Source organism: Pseudochaenichthys georgianus, chromosome 20 (assembly GCF_902827115.2).
Source record: "Pseudochaenichthys georgianus chromosome 20, fPseGeo1.2, whole genome shotgun sequence".
NCBI lineage: Eukaryota > Metazoa > Chordata > Actinopteri > Perciformes > Channichthyidae > Pseudochaenichthys > Pseudochaenichthys georgianus.
In genome coordinates, this window is record NC_047522.1 from 16414778 (window position 1) to 16433293 (window position 18516).

General features: G+C 42.7%; 1 protein-coding gene across 8 annotated transcripts in view; it reads right to left on the reverse strand.

Moving 5' to 3' along the window:
* smarcd3b (SWI/SNF related BAF chromatin remodeling complex subunit D3b) overlaps window positions 1–18074 on the reverse strand; it is a 35678-nt gene extending 17604 nt beyond the window's left edge. For 7 of the 8 annotated variants that reach the window (XM_034109071.2, XM_034109070.2, XM_034109069.2 and 4 more), the window contains exons 1-2: window positions 9539–9890; window positions 1594–1781 (exon numbers count right to left, since the gene is read on the reverse strand). In XM_034109071.2, the coding sequence (XP_033964962.1) occupies window positions 1594–1781; window positions 9539–9616 (266 nt within the window). In that variant the 5' untranslated portion in view covers window positions 9617–9890. Of the gene's footprint in view, window positions 1–1593; window positions 1782–9538; window positions 9891–17820 lie in introns of those variants that run through there. The other variant, XM_034109068.2, reaches the window with a different exon arrangement.
* Between the last annotated feature and the right edge of the window lie 442 nt (window positions 18075–18516).

The following is an 18516-nucleotide window of genomic DNA, read 5'->3' on the forward strand; positions in this document are numbered from 1 at the left end:
GAGGTGAGGTATTAAGATTCTTTATGTTTTTAGCAGCATTGTGTAGGACAGCGTTTGTCTGCAGAGGGAGTGAGGCAGGGACCATAAGGTCTCAATGACACTGCAAACACAGGTGGCCCGCCATCAGCTGGCAGGAGCGGAGTGCAGGGGCATCAACTAAGTTTGCCAGAGGACACAAACTCTGTCACAAAGCCACAGAGAGACAGAGACACCTGGACGGGTCACCCTGGACCATCGATCAGACCCTTTCCGCAGCCAGCAGGGACGCTCCGGGGGTCGAAGCTCCGACGCAAGACAACATTTCCCCTGACCTGATCGACAAGCCGGCTTAATTGTAAGTGGATCAATCGTGCTGCAGATACTGAGAGAATGAAACAGAGAGAGACAGAGGTCCACCGAGTGCGCATATCGATCTCTTTTCTAATGACCAAACATGCCACACTGGCCTCCAAACAGACATCCATCCGCTGTGTGTGCCTGGGATACTGATGTTCAGCTCCTTTGTCAAACAACAGACGATAAGAGAAGTACTAGAGCCTGAACGCCTGCAGACAACAGCATGGACACCACTCAGATAAGAGCATGGGGGCACACTGTACAACAAAGACCCAGGAAGAGTGAACAGAGGAGACGTTCAGTCACAGCAGAGGATGGGAGGGTGAGAAGTGGATGCACAGAGCGGTGAGCAAGCAGGAGATGCAACACAAAAAAGCAGTGGAAGAGTCCAAATAAAAGTTTAAATGAACGCTAGCAGAAACACAAAGCTTAGGGGTTCACTTCGTGATTTTTGAAAGCACTTTCTATGAGATCACTGTAGAGAAATAGTTTGGTAAAGGTAAGCCCTGTCAAGCTGCTTGTTATGATAATCTTTATTACTTTTTCCTTATTAATCCAAAACAATTTAATGAATTTGTAAAAGAAATACAAAGTAAAATGCTCATGATAGCTTGCACTGGTTTTGTAAGTTCAACAGTTTTAAATCTAGAGACATTTTACCTGCTATAATCAAAACGTTAGCACTGTCATTGTTAGCATGTTAGCATGCTAACACTAGCATTTAGCATGTAGACTCTTTTCACACTGTTGACGCTTTTATGATTGATGATTAATAATGGACAAAACTGTTAAATGATTTCATAATAAATGTGTACGATTGGTATTTTATGTTTCACAACAATTATGTATCCAGTAGGCCTACCTATTCCAAGGAATATACATTTATCATACTTCCCAATACTTTAATAAACTTACCGGTGTAATCTGTTGAATGACAGTTTACTAAACGCTTTGGTCTATAATTGACAAAATTACGAGTTTAGTCTGGAATTGTGTGCTCGGAAAATAACAAAAAACCACTAAGAATATGACAATCTGCTAAAAGATATTATGAATCGATGCCAAGCTCTTACTAATTGCCTGCCCATGATTACATTTCCATGTTTGGTTTGCAGATCTATGCCAGACTATAAAGTGTAACCACAGCTTTTTCATGATGTCAACCACTCCACACAAAAGCAGATAAATAAGGAGTTCTATATGCAGGCCATGCAGTGTGAGGTAGGGGTTGGGGGGTGGGGCTGGATTCAGACTCACTTTCTGGCACGACCCTGGACGGCCTGCTGCTGGACCTGCTGGGAGGGAGCAGGCCTCTTACGGCTGGGCTCCATCACGGGGGTGGGCAGGCCGGGCCGCACTGCCGGGCTGCCTCCGTACGGGGGGCCGGGGGGGCCCATGGGAGCTCCCTGGTGGGGCATCCTCGCTCCAGACGGCATGCCAGGACGCTGGGGGGGAGAACGCAGGAGAAAAGACGGGTCATGATCAAGTAAAACAAACAATTTCCATTGTGAGTCATTATAATAACAAATGAGTTTGTCTAAAAATATAACAAAGGGAACATGAGATCAATGGCAGTTTTGTGCATTTCCTTGAAGTTTTTCAATCATCCTATCCGTCACATCAGCTTCTGATCCAGACCTCACACAATTGTCCTATTCAAAAATGAAATTCTGCTCTGCCTCTACCTTGTGTAACATTTGGTAACATTTCAGTAATCTAACAACCAACAAGTAAACATGAACAGACACTAGGCAATTTGGTGAAGTAATTTTACTCGAGTTTGAATCTTTTCCATCTGGCGCAGCAGACATGAAAGAAAGTGTAGTAAAGCTTCAAAAGACGTGCAATCTATTATGGGATTTGTTTGTGTTATAAAGGCGAAAATTAGAGGCCGACATAAAAAATATGTAACCAAAACTTCAGACAACTTTTTAACCCTAAACTTGTCAGTGGAATCAATGTCAACGTTCAAAATCACTGAGAAAATCAGTTGTTTTCTGTCGTCTACTTTTAGAAAAAGTTACGCTATGTCACGCACACACGTCTCCTAATTCCTAAACAATGCCAACAGTGTCAGAGCCCACAGTTTCACACACGCCTGGTGTTGACGCCTGGGAACAACTGGGGAACCTGTGCTTGTCACTCCCATGGCAACAGCTGCCTCCCGCCTCAGTTCATTGTCTGAAACCAAATTGGGGATCGTGCGATATAAAGAAATCCTTTGACTCCTTTGAAGGAGAGCCCAGACCCCCCCACTGAGTGTGAAGAACTGTATGTCTTCTAATTAAATAACATGTATTATTTTAAATGTGTCAGAGGTGGACGAGATATTCAGATATTGTGATATATGGGAAAATATTCCAAAATCTACTTGAATTTTTTTTTCTAGCTCTCATCCTTCAGATATGTCACATTACTGAAGCTAAAGACGTTCCAACTGAAGCTTATATATGACTTAATAGTTCAGTTGATACTATGGATGGCCAAAAGAAATTGAGATTTGTATTTAAAACATTTTGCCATAATGCACACAGAGGTAATGTCATGCAACTATTGAGTGTGACCACCACTCAAATAAGCAGAATATGGACATTTACTCTAATGTTGTTAACTGAAGGGAACCCAGGGGAAGGACTAAGGGTGGGTGTGGCGGGGGGTGGGTCTGATTAGGGGGCCAGTGTTTTTATTTTGCCCTGAGGTAGGATAATCCAGCCCTATTATATGGTTTCAACTTTGACAAGGTAACGTCTTTTATAAGACCATTGCAGGGTTTAAATGAAATCTTAAATATAAATTAAGTGTAACTTTCAGATAAAATAATCGAAGTAAACAAGTATTTTCCTATGAAGTATGGAGTAGTACAAATATTTGGTTGAATAAAATGGAGGAACTTTAGTACAAGTACCTCAAAACTGGATGTAATTCCACAGCTTAAGTAATGATACTCCACCACTGAAATGCATTTTGAGCACAGATGAATCCAAAGATATGACAGTGATTGATGGTTCCTTAGTTAATATCAAACTATAAATATTCCACAAAGGACCGACAACTTGCCAGTTACACCACGTAACAGTCTATTATTTTTCTACCTCTTTATTATTCACAAAAACATTTAAATCTTGCTGTTAACAGAGCCATAACTTAAAGGTGACATGTCATGCTTTTCCGGTTATTACCCGTCCCCTTGTGTGTTATGAAGGTTTTTATGCATGTAAACGGTCTGCAGAGTCAAAACCCTCAAAGTACACCATGTAGGGAGTAAAACTCTAAAACAGAAAATATCTCCCCAAATGCCTCGTTGGAGATACGTCATTGTCCATTTGATTCTTCCGGGTACATCATGATGTCATGTCGTCCCCGGAACGAAATGGACCAATCCGTGGAGCCGTTACGTTACGTCCGCGCAGCTGTTACGTTAAGCCCCCACTGATTGGTCCAAATTGACCACTCCACGTGGACTTCCTCACACACTCAGTGCAAGCAGCTCTGCTGATTTCTCCTCTCTGGCTGCAGGCTGATAACAGACAGTTGGGATCGCGGCGAAATTCTCTCTGCAGACCCATTCTCACAGCGTTTATCAACCTTTTTCTTACTCAATATCAAGCCACACTTATTGTTTTTACTTCGGCTGTGACTTTGTGTGTGCTCAGGATGAGTTTGGCTGTGTTTCGCTGTGTATCGCTAAACAAGGAAATCACACCTCCACAGAGCTTAGCACGATTCACAACGTCCCGACTGGTCCCCCAATCGGAGCACACTGGGCTCACAGGGAGGGGGGGGGGGGCAAGAGCTGCAGCGAGCCGTTTAGTGGAGAGAGTGAATACACATACTTTACAGAGATGCATATGCGAAACCAATGTGAGTTTGGAAAATTGCACAGTATAAATCTATTCTAGTAGACCACAACAATGGAATTATGATCAGTGGAAATGGCCATGACATGTGACCTTTAACAGACCTTGACATTTAACCATCGCCTTGCAAGTAGAGATGTCCCGATCCGATCACGTGATCGGGGATCGGAGCCGATCACGTGATTTTCAAAAGATCGGAAGAAAAAAGTCGGGGATCGGGATTTTTTTATATAAAATATTTGTATTATTTTATTTAATGTTACAAAACAAAAATTACCATGTTCACGTCTTAAAGTCATCCTGAGGACTTAGTTTTGGTTTAAAATTACACAACATCATGTATATGTTGCTTTCTTTGGGCTTGTTTTCATAGACCTGGTTGCTTATTTCTCTGAAATCTGGCAACAGAGTGGGCGCAGTGTCTAATAGTAGCAGTAAGCTAACGAGAGGCTACGTTCAGCTGGTGACTCGGGACAGAGAAAATGTCAGGAGTTTGGAAGTATTATAAAATTTAAAGCGAAGGCAGTGTAACAGCCAGATGCAATGTTTGCAAGGCAGAGGTTCCACGTGGTGGAAAGAACAGAGGTACGTTCAACACGACCAATCTAATATGCCACCTGAGAAACAAACACCATCAACAACACGACGAGTACACAGTGGCCACTCAGGTAACGGCACTGAAACAACCGACACTTTCAGAGACTTTTAAAAGGAAAGAGAAACTGCCCCAGAACAGTGAAAAGGCCAAAAAAGAACAGCCAAGATAGCTGAATTCATCGCGTTGGATGACCAGCCGTTATCGGTTACCTTTTTCTCTCTTAAAGCATTGCATAAAGATCGGAAAAAATCGGTATCGGCAGATTGTCAAAATCAAATGATCGGAATCGGATCGGGAGCAAAAAAAGGTGATCGGGACATCCCTACTTGCAAGAAATATGTCCTCTTTCAAATTTGCACAGAACCAACTGCTACATTCTGTAACAAATGGCTAAATGCTCAGAGAAAAAGATACAGCTAAAGGAGATTACATTTCCCCACATTTCACACTATTAGTCACCTGTACATTTTGATTACTGGAAGTACAAACACGTCAGATTTGATCTTTAGACTCTCCACAAACATGTTAAATCAAACAAAGAAGAAGGTAATAAACAGCATGGAGGGCACAGTAATAAAACTAGATATCAAATTGGGACCAAACGTGAATGCATGTATTCTCAGAGATTTAATCAAACCATTCGAGAGGCTGGCGTATTATGTGCCTTTTGAAATGGTGACCAGGCAGAGATCCTGCGATAAGAAGCCCGAGCAGGCGGCGCTGTCACTCTGGCTGGGGGAGGGGAGGTTGGAGGGGTCAAAGCAACTGAGAAGGGTCTCAGAATGGGGAGAGGATAAGACAACATATGGCCAGGGCCTCCTGCCTGAATCTTGTCACTTTGTGGAGCTTTAACAGACTCTTTTTCTTCCTACCTAAGCTGGGCAATAACAGGCTACACTTCCAGACTTCTGTTACAGCTGCTGTCTGGAGAACGGGAGATACAGAAATCCATAGCTGGATCATGTGTAGTATGAATCCCCCTCAGACACTCACACTGGGTTGTACTCTATAATCTCACCTGCTGAACTGACTCCAAATCTGGGCCCGGAGCTCCGCCAGCCAGCCAGCAATCGAAGCGGCCATGTGGAGGGATATCTGAGAAGTGTGTTGGCCTCTCTGGAGGGATTTGAAGAGGCCAAACTTAACCCAAACATGCAAGTCTGTGGGTTGCAACACGCATGGTCCCTTTTAAAAGCTTTGATTGGAATCAATCTATTAAAAACTGAAGCGGAGGGTCCTTGAGCGGGACGTGACTCATATTTACAGATTAAATTATTATTTTAATTTATCATCAATTAAGTGTCAGAAAACTGAAACAAATCCAAGTTATATGTTGTTTAAAAGTGATATCATTAACAATGCAACTCGTTTATCTTATTAACGATAGAAATCCCAGTTCTGTTTAAATAAAAATGGTCAGTTTAGCTAATATCCTTATCAATTCGGACATTTTTTATAACCATGCGAGTGCTGCTTCAATATCAGTGTTTTGTGACTTTCAGAGGAATGTGTGGTGAAATGAACATGATATTTTTTGTAATATCCGCCTCTCCCCAATTACAATAGAGGTAAATGGGAGTGAGATTACTCAGATTCAACAGTGACCTCTCTTTAAAATAGAAAAACGTGTCCCTGTTTGTTTTGATCCAAAGAACACATTCTGAACAGTTTTTATGAAAGGTATTTCTTTGGTAAAAATCATTTCAATGATCATGGCAAGGTCTATGGATTAAGCAGAGTAACTGGGACATTGTGTTTGGAAAAAGGCGAGTGGATGTTGAACATTTTTTAATTTTACTTTTCAAAGGGTTTGGGTTAGGGTTTCACCTTCTTTGTATTATTTGAAGGCGAAAAAACTTTCCTCACGGGCAAATCTCCAAACTTTTAACATTGGAAAACATCCTTAATCGTCAAATCCGGTTATATTGATCCAGAGTTTAAAAGGGGCATTTTGTCGTCGCACACGCACAGGAGTTCAGCTTACACACACACACACACACACACACACACACACACACACACACACACACACACACACACACACACACACACACACACACACACACACACACACACACACACACACACACACACACACACACACACACACACACACACACACACACACACACACACACCACACACACACACACACACACACACACACACACACACACACACACACACACACACACACACACACACACACACACACACACACACACACACACACACCAGAGAAGTAACACAGCAGGGGGGGAGGTGAGGCAGATAATGAGAGAGAAAGAGGAAGAGACCGACCTCAGTCCACCCATCAGACCTAGAAGCAGAACTCGGCCAAACACACTCCCCCACAACACACACTGCTGCTGGGAGGCAGGAACACTACGACCTTCAGTAACCACAACAATGTGTGTGTGTGTGTGTATTTAGATATATTGCTACATGTGGATGCACGTGTATACAAACTTCATCAAGGGGGGAAAGAAAACGTCATAGATCGCCCACAAGCTTACAAACTGCGACGATTCATCCCCGTGTCCCATAGTATAAATATTTCTACATTCTGCAGTATACACAGAAAAAAGGAACCTGCCGCAACTATTATAACAGGACTTTTTTTCCATCTTCAAACGTGGAGGGGAGAGGCAGTGGAGGGAAATATTTGGCTTGGAGCAGCCAGAACCTCATCAAGGTTAATTGGTCTGTGGAGAGGACACACTCATCTGGATCATCAATCACCTGCTCCATTGTTTCCCTAAGTCTGTGTCTGCGCAGCCCAAAGCCCCCGTAATGACCGATCCTGACAATACCTCAATGTTCAACTGTATAAATCTACCTGGTGTCAGTGCGCCCAACATCAGCGCTGATTAAAACGCAGGAAATCAGACCTGAGCCGATGCTTGTTCTGTGATTTTAAGACATAAAAAAAGGGTTTGACAAATTAAGTCTTTCTGACTTTCTCGGTGCACTTGAGGATTAAGAAGTGATGCCAAGTTTCAGGAACTGTAGAAATTCAGGTCAAATTCAGTGAAAACCACATCCAAACAATGAGACAACATTTATGATGAGGGAGGTCGTGTCTGATTACTTTCTAGATGAATTGTTAGGTCTATAACGTATAAGGAAATAGTGAGATATTCCCTTTACACAGGTTGCTTGTTAACCTGATCCAACAACAGCCATATATTCACTCTTGAAAAGCCACAACGTCAGAGTATTTTACATTTTTGTTTGAAATAATGACTCAAATAACTAGAAAAACAACGATAGACCTCTGGGAGGGCCATAAGATGATTTTGTGATACCAGTTGATTTTTTGGGGTGGAATATAATATAAAATAAATTCTACCTCACAATCGTATGATACTTCTGTTGGACTTTTGGTCTCTAAACTGTGTGAGTCAAGCATCATACTATTATTGTCTGCACCTCAGCAACATCCATTTAGATCCCTGATTCCAGACTGGTTCTTCCCCATCCCTCCATTCCCCTATTGCCCGCCATCTCTTTACTTTCAGTTCACCACTACAGAGAGCATACAAATGCCACAAAATATACAAGTATTAAACGAAAATGAATGAAAATGTTGTGTTCAATTTAGCAAATAAATACTATAAAGCCTTTCTGACGTTCTCCATGTACAAGAGGAGAGGAAATGAGTCCAGGATTCAGGATCTGCACAAAAGGTGAAATGAATTCAACCAAAACGAGGAGAAATTATAACGATCCTCAGGAAATTGAGATTTATGAAGAACTTATATATTGCTAGGTCAGGGTTAGATTAATCAAACTATTCCCCAGATGTCAAAATAATCATAATTTGATTTTGGATTTCAAGCTGGACAAAACATTTGAAAATGTCACCTTGAGCTTTAAGAAGTCGCAGTGGGTATTAATTAAAAAAAAAATGGAGTGAATGATTAAGCAAAGAAAATGTAATGAATGGACTAAAAGATTGGTTATTGCCATAAATCCCCAGTTTATTTACCCGCTTGAGTCAATGTCAAAGCCACATCTGCTAGAACTTTCAAGTGTCACTGACTTCCCATCACCCTCAATCCTCCCATTCATCCAGCTCATTACCAAAACACACTGCTACTGTCATCCATGATGTGTTATTAAAGTGTGGTAACAGTTGCCTAACCTCTGAGCATGAGCAACACTTGACTTGACATTTTCACGCTGGCTTCACATGAATGGGCTGATTGTTCTGCATGATTTCCAGGATTGGCCGCATGCCTCTCCGTCTACGCTACTACGTCCGTTTGTCTCGTGACCTTACAGGTTCAAATCCTTCCACCAACCCAACACCATGCTGCCTGGAAGGCTACTCTTGACTGTTGTTGTGAGTAGACTCGTCATTTCCCCCCCCTCCCCCCTTGTCTGTGACTCTCAGGGAAGCAGTGTGCTCCTGTGTTAGCCAAAGGGGGAGCTGGCTGCTTTCTGCTGCTGCTAAGCTTCTATTCCTTCAAATTTTCTCTGTGTGTTAGAATTCCTCAGCTTCCCATCCTTCTCAGCTCCATCCATCCATGCTGCTCCACTTCTTATTCTCTCAAGCTATCTCCTAACAGGCTGGGATCCAGGGGGGTGGGGGCTGGAAATAACCTTCACATGGCCAGCTTTACCCAGCTATCTCTCACACACAGACCGCTGCTGCTGCGCCGACCCATGCACACATACACACAGACACACACACATACACATGCCAGCTCTCTTCAAGGGAATGATGGACAGCGCCACTCACCACTCCATGGACCAAGAACTCAAACAGTTTGCTCTTGGTGGCTTTCCTGGCTCCCCCCGCCGTGTCCTCCGTAGCCATTTGCTCAGTCCCCTCCGTTCACCCTGCGATGTCTCCCCTCTCCTTCTTTTGTCTTTCCCTCTCCCTTCACCACCAAGCCTCCTGTTCCCCTCCCCTGCTCCACTTTCCTTCTCTTTGTGCTCTCCTTTACAGCACTGCCTGTCCCTGACTCTCCTTCTCTCTCCCTCTCTCTCTCTCCGTTCCCTCCCTCTGACTCTATTTTGAATGTTCAGCAGCCCTGCCGAGTCTCTCACTGTGTCTAGCTCACTTTTTAGTTGAGCTGCCTTTCAGGAGCCCGGCACGTCGCTTTGAGGTGGAAGGGGGGGTGGTCGGGGGGGGAAGAGGCTGTGCGGGGGTCTGGCAGGGGGGTTTCAGCCAGCCCACTCTGCCGCTCCCCCGCACAGCTGTTGCATTCCATTGGTAGATAAGGGCATGCTGCGCGGAGAGGCTGCCGTTTGGTCTAAACGGGGGCTGGGGAGGTTAGAATCAGTTTCTCTGCTGTAGCTCCCCGCCCCAAACACACACCCCCAGGGTGACCAACACAGAGTCCACGGTCAGCACACACAGACCTCCGAGTCCTGGGCTCGTTTTTAAAAAAAGGACGGTGGGCTCTTAAAGGGGCCACGCTGCATATAATTAACACGTGTTAGTACATGATCTGCCACACATGATGGAGTCATGATGAGCAGGAGGGTTCTTGCTCAATTAAAAGCAAAGCAGCTCAAAGTAGAGACATTACATTTGTCTTTGAGTGTAGAGCTACTCTCGTGTGCTAAAGTCACTTCACAAGAGCAGAAGGCCACGTCAAGAGCACCTTCACTTCCTGTGTTTCTGTGCTGGCTTTTGTCAGAGTGCATTTATAGGTTAGGAGTGTTTCCTCTGCTCACCTCATTAGCTTTTACCTTTCACCCACTACTCGGCCCAGGGGCTGCAGTGTAACAGCAAACAAACCGGCCGGTGTGCTCAGCAAGGTGACTGGGTCACTCAACACGTGTAATTAGGTTCTGCTGGGACTGCTTGCCGGCTGATTTTTGAAAGAGTTCTTTTCATAAGCAAGCAACTGAAAGCTGAAAAATAAAAAAAAACATCTCCTACTGGCGAGAGGTGATGAATAAAACACGTATTGAAATACTGTTTGTCTAGATTTTTTGCTAATGAGTCTTTCTCCAATTACTATTAAGCCTGAGCTTCGTCACCACACAGGTCATTATTCTGACTAAATCCACGCCATGTTTAGGATTATTACTCTTTCATGTCTCCTTCTGCACGAGCCCCTCTTCCTTTCTCTCCCTCCCTTCTTCCAGACGTCAGATCAGGGGAGTGAAATATTCATGAGGGTTATTTGAATGACAAAGGAGGTGGAGTGGGGCAGATACAAAGGGTGCTGGGCGTGTGACACATGTGGCAAATAGTCACTGTTATGGTTTCCTCTTCGTCTTTGCTCTGCCGGTGTCAAAATCAGGTGTCAAAGTCAGGTGTCAAAGTGGAAAGGAAATTACCCTCAAGATGAAGGGAAGCTGTGACACAACCATTTTATTCAAGGGTTGTTCATTAAAAACGGGGCGTTATTAAATACTCCAGGAAATTGTCTTTTAACCCCGTTCTTATCAACGCGAAGAGGAACACTGTTATTGTGTGGACAGCTGGTTGGTGGTTCTGGGACCTTTTAGGCCAGAGGTCATGACCTTCTTGAGGATGCACCATCCCTCAGAGGCCCAAGCTGTTTTTATGCATCCATATTATCCATTAGACGTGACGTAAAGGCGCCATCGCTAACAGAAACGTAATCCAAAGGAAAAGCAGGAAGAGAAGCAAGATACAAATGTATGTCCTTCAAACTTCCTGATTATTGGAAGTTATTGATGGAAAGAGCTAGCCCTCCCATGAGTTGCTGACAGCATTAGTTTGCTTGTTGGTGACACCTGGTGTTTAGATGAGTGTACTGCTGATTACAATAATCCACTCTGAAAGGCTTTAGAGGAAATACGGGAATCAAACCTCCTCTGCTAAATGTGTCTTTGCAGCCTCATACATACTTAGTCAAATACTGCAAAAAGATCACTCCTCATTCACACTGTGCATTAAATAAACCTTGTGATACATAACATATGACACAGTTTTAAATATACATGTCACACAGGCACATAAATGTATCTCAATTTCCTGCAAGGTCATGAACTCAACCCGTATCTATGCAGATTTTAAGATTGTGCCAATCTCCTGTTCAACGTCAACGGCACAAGGATTCAACGATAACAAAGGGCTCCAGCAGCTCAGGCGATGCAAAAGGGAGCCCGGAGCGCAGGAGTACCCCCTGCCGGACCCCCACCGTCTCCCTCGCCAAAGCCAGTCAGTCTCACCAAATGGTAATGTCCCAGGGTGTAGCAGACAGGGGGTAGAGGGGGCTAACAGGGGGTAAGGGAGCAGCAGCAGTGTTATTAATGACCAACAGGGGGAGCAAAGCGCCAGGCAGGGAAGAGCTGATAGTTTGAATGGAGGGAAGGATCCATGTTCAAGGCCAAGGTTGCAACAAATGGATGAGATGTTATAAAGTATGGAAGACTAAAAACACTCCAGGGACCAGAACTCTAATTACAGCTAACATGTTATTCTCTAAGCATCTTTTTCTGTTTTATTTTGTAATCCCTCAGTTCCTTATTTGTCCGCAGGAGGGAGACAAACAGCTCATACTAAGAGTCATGCTTCAGATATTACAATATGCAAACTGTCTAGAGCAGAACTGGCTGCAACTAGCATTTATTTCCATTGTGGTTTACATTTTTGAAACTGTTTTGGTGTATACAATGTCTAAAAATATCGGTAACTGCCTATGCCAGTCCTCCAGAAAGCCAATGTCTGTTCATGACTTCTTTTGTCCATATTCACAAATGATATAATGGAACTAAACAGTGTTTGACATAATTAACTTGAGTGTACTTAAACGTATGTGATGCTGGGCTCACAGCTAGACCTTGCCTTATTTTAAAGGCTCTGAAAATTATATAATATATAACTAAATAAGCAATTTATTGGTATTATCTTTTAACAGGATAACGCTCACGATCTCAAGTAACATGCTCAATAAGGGCTGCATTAATGTGGTTTGATCAGATGTAACGGTCTGACAAGTTTAAACTGATTTAGATCCACATGTTTCTAAAGGTATAACATCAGCTTATTCCAACTGAGCCTCGCCTACTTTAATCATGTGACAAAAGCAAGGACAAAAACTGAAATCTTTCATCTAAAATAACCCAAAATGTTGTTACTTTGTCCTTACATTTGGTGTATATGCAAGACAGCATCTCTCATACAATAAGACACTTTTAAAACTAAATAAAAAAGGGGTTAAGAGTCATTAATGGAGCATGAAAGGTTGCAGGTGTTTAGTATCACAGTTGCAAGAAAACGAGCAGCATTCAATCAAAGATCCTTAAGAGGATACACAAATAAATTACTTGAGAGTAAATGAAGTTATCATTGTAGTCAGATTTTCCTCAATCTATTCTAAAATAACATTTAGTGGAGTTCATTATTGTTAAGAAAAGCCTGGTGAAGGTGAATGTATTCCCTTTCCGTGCTCTGCTCAGAGGAAGATAATTTGCCTCAACAATAGGCTGAGCAGAAAGAGAGAGAGAAAGGCTGAGAAATCCATACATTGACAGTTGTGGCCTGTTTTCCCTCCAATCGCTTCACAATTAGCCCGGGAGAGGAAGGACATGGAGAAAGGGAGATTATACAAAGAATACAAATGAATAACGGTCCTGATGTATAAGGCACAGTTCCCAGTATTAACGTTTACATTCCAGAAACCAGCCTTCGTCAACATTATTGTCACAGACAGATGGGGTGCACTAGGGGGAATATGGACTGTACCGAGGGCATGGAGTAAACTCTGATCCCCTCCCACTGCTGGGCCCCTCTCTTTTTCTCTTTCTTCAGTTTAAGAGCCGCACACAAAACCCAGCTCAAGCTGCTTAAAGGCCAGAGCTCTCGAAAAGCTACTCAATGGCCCTCAGCCACCATCAAAGGGACTGTACAAAAGCACGCAGACCTGCACCTTTACTGAGGGGGATTAGGGAGGGGACAAGTACATTTCAGCGCCAATTTCTTGCAGCTAGGCATGTGTAATGAAGAGGAACCTACGCAGAGAAAGAAGTATCCCGTGGTGGATGAAAATAATAGGACATCTGCTGATATGTTGTGATTAAAGTGAATAGGTGGGGGCTTTTTTACCAAGCACCTAACCTAAGAAGCGAGTTCAGGATCAAGGAGGAATTTTGGGACAAAGCATCTGTATCCAGACAGAGGTTATGGTTCAGCTCCTTCCCTAAAAAAAAGGAGGCATTGTGGGAGCAAATGGAAAAGAAGGAGCAATAGTAATGAGCCTAGTTTCCCCGCAAGCACACCCCGAACAAGGCCTAGGGCTTTACCTGCTTTGGGGTATTTCCTGTTTTCTGTAGCCATGACAACGCTTTAATCTGCCTTGCGTTCAAATCTAACAGCCAATCAGGTGGCAGGGCAACGACTGCTGTAGCTTCAAAACTGGAGCAGCAGCTGGGGAACCGAGCAGGGAAATATTCTGGAGCTTAAACTGTAAAACTCAAAAGAAATCCCAGTTTACGAGACAGAAAGGCCTTTCAGTTCGCTGTGTTAGTCAGCGCTGAAGTCATCAGGGTCAACTTTGAAACATATACAGAGAAAAACTGTCACTTTTAATGAATAAACCTGACATGTACAATTCAGAGGGATGAAAAATAACACTGGCAGAATTATTCCTCCACTACTAACTCCCTCTTCTTTTCTGCATCCAAGCTAAGCATTAGCCCTGATCTTTCAGCACAGCTCTGCCCATGCAGGATGGGAGAGAAAGCCGACAGATCCAGGGCAGCGTTGGTATGTGCACGGCTGACTCCAAATCCAACGGATGAGAATCAGGAGGCAGAGAGGTAGCCTGAAAAATTAGGTGCTACCATAACTGCACTTGATCTGCGAAGGAATTAATGATATGTTATGCTGAAAAGTGCTGGCAGTGAAAACAACCTGCATATTTGTATTGGGTTGTATTTAATCTGGCTCTGTGCGGTGCAGTATTGAGCGCTCACTTCTAAATGGGTCAACCAGGAGCTCAGTGAACTGTAGCACCATCAGGACCCAGACAGTTTGTCTCTGAATCCGGAGCACAATCTCATTAGGAAAGCTAGCTCTAAAATATGAATGGGATTAATATGCAGCTGAAAGAAAAACCTACAGATAGTGCTGTAGGTAAGATAACAGTGATTAAAAACCGCTGCTATAATCTGCTGGTAGGCAGGGAAGGCGCCATGTTAATTAGGTTATAAAACACTCAATATAAAAACCATAAAAAGCCATCATCTCCTTGGAAGTAACAAAGTGGGGGTTCAGAGGGCTGCCTAATACTTCAGTATTTCAGATATTGTAATGGTAAGGAGCAATACTCTCACTGCAACTAATTAATATTTAATACATGTAAATAATTAAAAGGTCTGTTCTCGATTTTGTATATTATAGTGGAAAAAGCCCACCACAGTTTTCAAGAGCTAAAGAATATGTTGAAAATGAAATATGTTTAAAGGAATATCATATCAATTAAAGAAAAATAGCAATGTAGACTAAGATTAATGTAAGCATTTCGGATTGAATATTTAATCAGAAGAGTAGTTTTCCTGTAAACTCATTTTGTTTCCGGGGTAACAAAAAGCCATTGAGCTAGCACATTCCTCACCAGCCAAAAAAAGGAAGTGCTCTATTGTCCATTTATTCCTGCAAATAACACTAAACACAAAGCCAGGGAACATTTAATTGGATGACCTGATATTTCGGAAACCAACACCAAATGTGAATAACTTCTTATCAATCTCACTGCTGGTGCAGAAACTGTGAGAAAAAATTAAGTTCAACAAACTTATGAGAAACTCTGGAGCTGTATCACTTGGGGAAACATTGATTGACCTTGATGATTCTCCCAAACTACATTTCAAACATGACTGAACAGAGTGACATGGAGTGTATACATGTGTGTGTGTGTGTGTGTATGAGGGGAAGGGGGGATTTTCTTCAAGAGCCAGGTCAAGCATTCAGCCGACTGATCCTGTGATCCTCTATCAGTCCTCAGAAGCTGTTAAGGCACCTTGCATACTAATGGCGCTGTTCTCCTTTTATTTAAAGTGAAAGGAATATCTGTGCCAGCAGCTGGGCCAGGGAGGGATATTTAGCTACTTTAGCCCTAGTTTTTCTGCCTATATCAACAACAAGGATAAGCTACTTCTATGACAAACATTATGTTGAAAAGGAATCTTGGTACAGTTTAAAACAGTAAAAAAACAAGTGCAGAGCAGTTTAAAAGGTCAAGCTATAATGCTAGAGAAATCACCACGGTCGCAATTCTATTTGATTTATACCCTTTGAATGGATTGACTTCTGAGTGATTAAATATGTGGCAAAGCAACACACAGATAGCAATGTGTTTGAAGTCAGAGTGTTCTGCACTTTGCAATATTCTATGTTGACTAATTACCCCAAAGAGCAACGTCTGTTTTTTTTTTCATTAAGAGCATCAATCTAAAGTGCATGTGATGGTGCACTTTGAAATCAGCAAGCAGCTGAGTCACCAAGACCTTCATAACTCAACAGTTCGGTACATGAAACCAGAGCAGGAAACCGAGGGAGAGAAAGAGAGAGAGAGGCAGAAACCTGAGAAAGGCTGTAAAATGTTCAAGGAATTCAGTGAAACCACATTTACAGAACATTATACTAGGATGAATACCTCTAGCCACAGCTTTGAGTTTTTCTGACTGAAAACTGGGAGCAAGCATGATATGATGGTATAAGCAAAATGCACATAGTTATCTTAATGCAAAGCGGTAAAATTGAGCATTTTCCTTTCTTGCCCAGAGTTAGATTAGAAGAGTATTACAACTCTCCTTTCTGTATAGTAAATAAACAGCAACAGTCGGCAACTAGTTAGATTAGCTTAGCATGGGAGGGCAAAAAGGGGGTTACAGCTAGCTACTCTATATATAAACACAGTTTACCAGCATCTGTAAATATCACAAGTTAAAACTAAATCTTGTTTGTTTGGTCTGTACTAAACTCTATGTATAAAACCAAACGTTTTGGTTAAATGTGGGTAAATATGTGTAGCCCCTCATTTTTACATAACGTGTTAGTTAAATTTCATTCAAGCAGGCTAGCTAGCTATTCCCTGTTTCCAGTCTTTATGTTAACTTTGGCAAACTAGCTACATATTTAATGGACATGAGTGGTATCCATCTTCTCACCCAACTCTGCAAACATACAATACAAAATGTCGACATATACTTTAATAAAGAGTTTAGTGCTTTCTCTTTGAATAATTTAAGACTCAATTAACAGCCAATAAGCAGATTTAGTTCCAACAGGAGTGAATATGTTGCAGGCTGCAGCTGGAGTATAAAAACTACATTTTCCTTGGGATCAGCAAAAGTAGTTCTGGCGTTAACTGTACACCCCAAATTCCTCTCCTCCCGCTGTGCCTGCCAACAGATTAACAGTGAAACTCAAACTTTTCCTGCAAGATCCAAAACACACATGCAGACTCAGCTGTGGGGGCACTAACATGAAGCACCATCATAGCATTGTGTGTGGGAGCTCTGAATCAGAGAAGGGTAGGGAAAGACGGCGGATGAAATAAAAGCCTGCGTAAAGAGGCAAAAGGATGGTCCTCACAGTCGCTTCACCGTGCATCCTCTTTATTACTCCTCAAGTGTGTGTTTCCCACACTAGACAAGGTTAACTTAACAAGCCGCGCTGGTGTCTGCGTCGGCTGGAAAATGGGGAGGGGTGGGAGGTGGAGGGGTGAGGTGCTGCAACTATACAGTGAACCGTGTGATGATGCAGACAGGCTACTGTAGCCTACACAGTCCCCTTAAATATTCCAAACCACATCCCACTCCGTGCTCAATATTCTTTAATACATTATACACCATGCAGCTGTACACCGGAATAAGCCTAATACACCATGAGGTGGAACATCTTTTTTACATTCAAATTTAATTACAGCCAGACGAGAGAAAAAAACTCCGGTGCGCACTAATCCGGCTGGCAACGCGCCCACAGTATGAATAAAATATAGAAAGAATAGTTCTAATGGTGGATGCGGATACAGAGCAGCGTGGCGACAGTCTGATGTGGAATAAAACAAATGGTAGCATGAGCATCCATACCTTTCTCTCCATCACTATACGCTTTTTTTAGGCTTTCTCAACAACAGGAACTGGAGGATGTGTCTCTGTGGAGGTGTCCGGTTCGGCGTGGTGCGGAGCTTCCCGTCACTCCTCAACTTCCTCACGGCTTTAAGACAGCAGCGTCTCCCTATCACTTCCCCATTACTGGGCAGCTAGGCGACTTATTAGCACTGGCCTGTGGGACGCCGAGCCGGGGATGGAGCCAGAGCCAGAATTGGTGAAGCCTTGTTCGGAAGGGAGCAGGAGCGCAGGCGCGGTCTCTGCTGGAGAGTCGATATAATGAAGATTTACCAGCGGCAGGGAGTGTCATCAAATTATCCTCAGGAGCAGGGTTTTTTGGGGGTTATACTGTCCGATGTTAGCTTTAACCAAGGGATTGTGAAATGATGACTATAAGTTATTAATATGTGTGCACTGAAAGATAAAAACAAATGCTATTTCTTTGCCGATATTAGGCCTCATTGATCATGTATTAAAAAAAGAAATGTGTTTATTCGACAACATCCAGCTCCCTAACTAAATTAATTGTAGCACTTTCTCATAAAGCACCATTTATATTATTTAAGTCACTGTAAACTATAACATTTATTTAGTAATGCTAAAAATATGGCTGCAAAGGTTCTGTACCCAAGTTCATTTAACGATTACTAACTAAAATAACATTACTATATATAG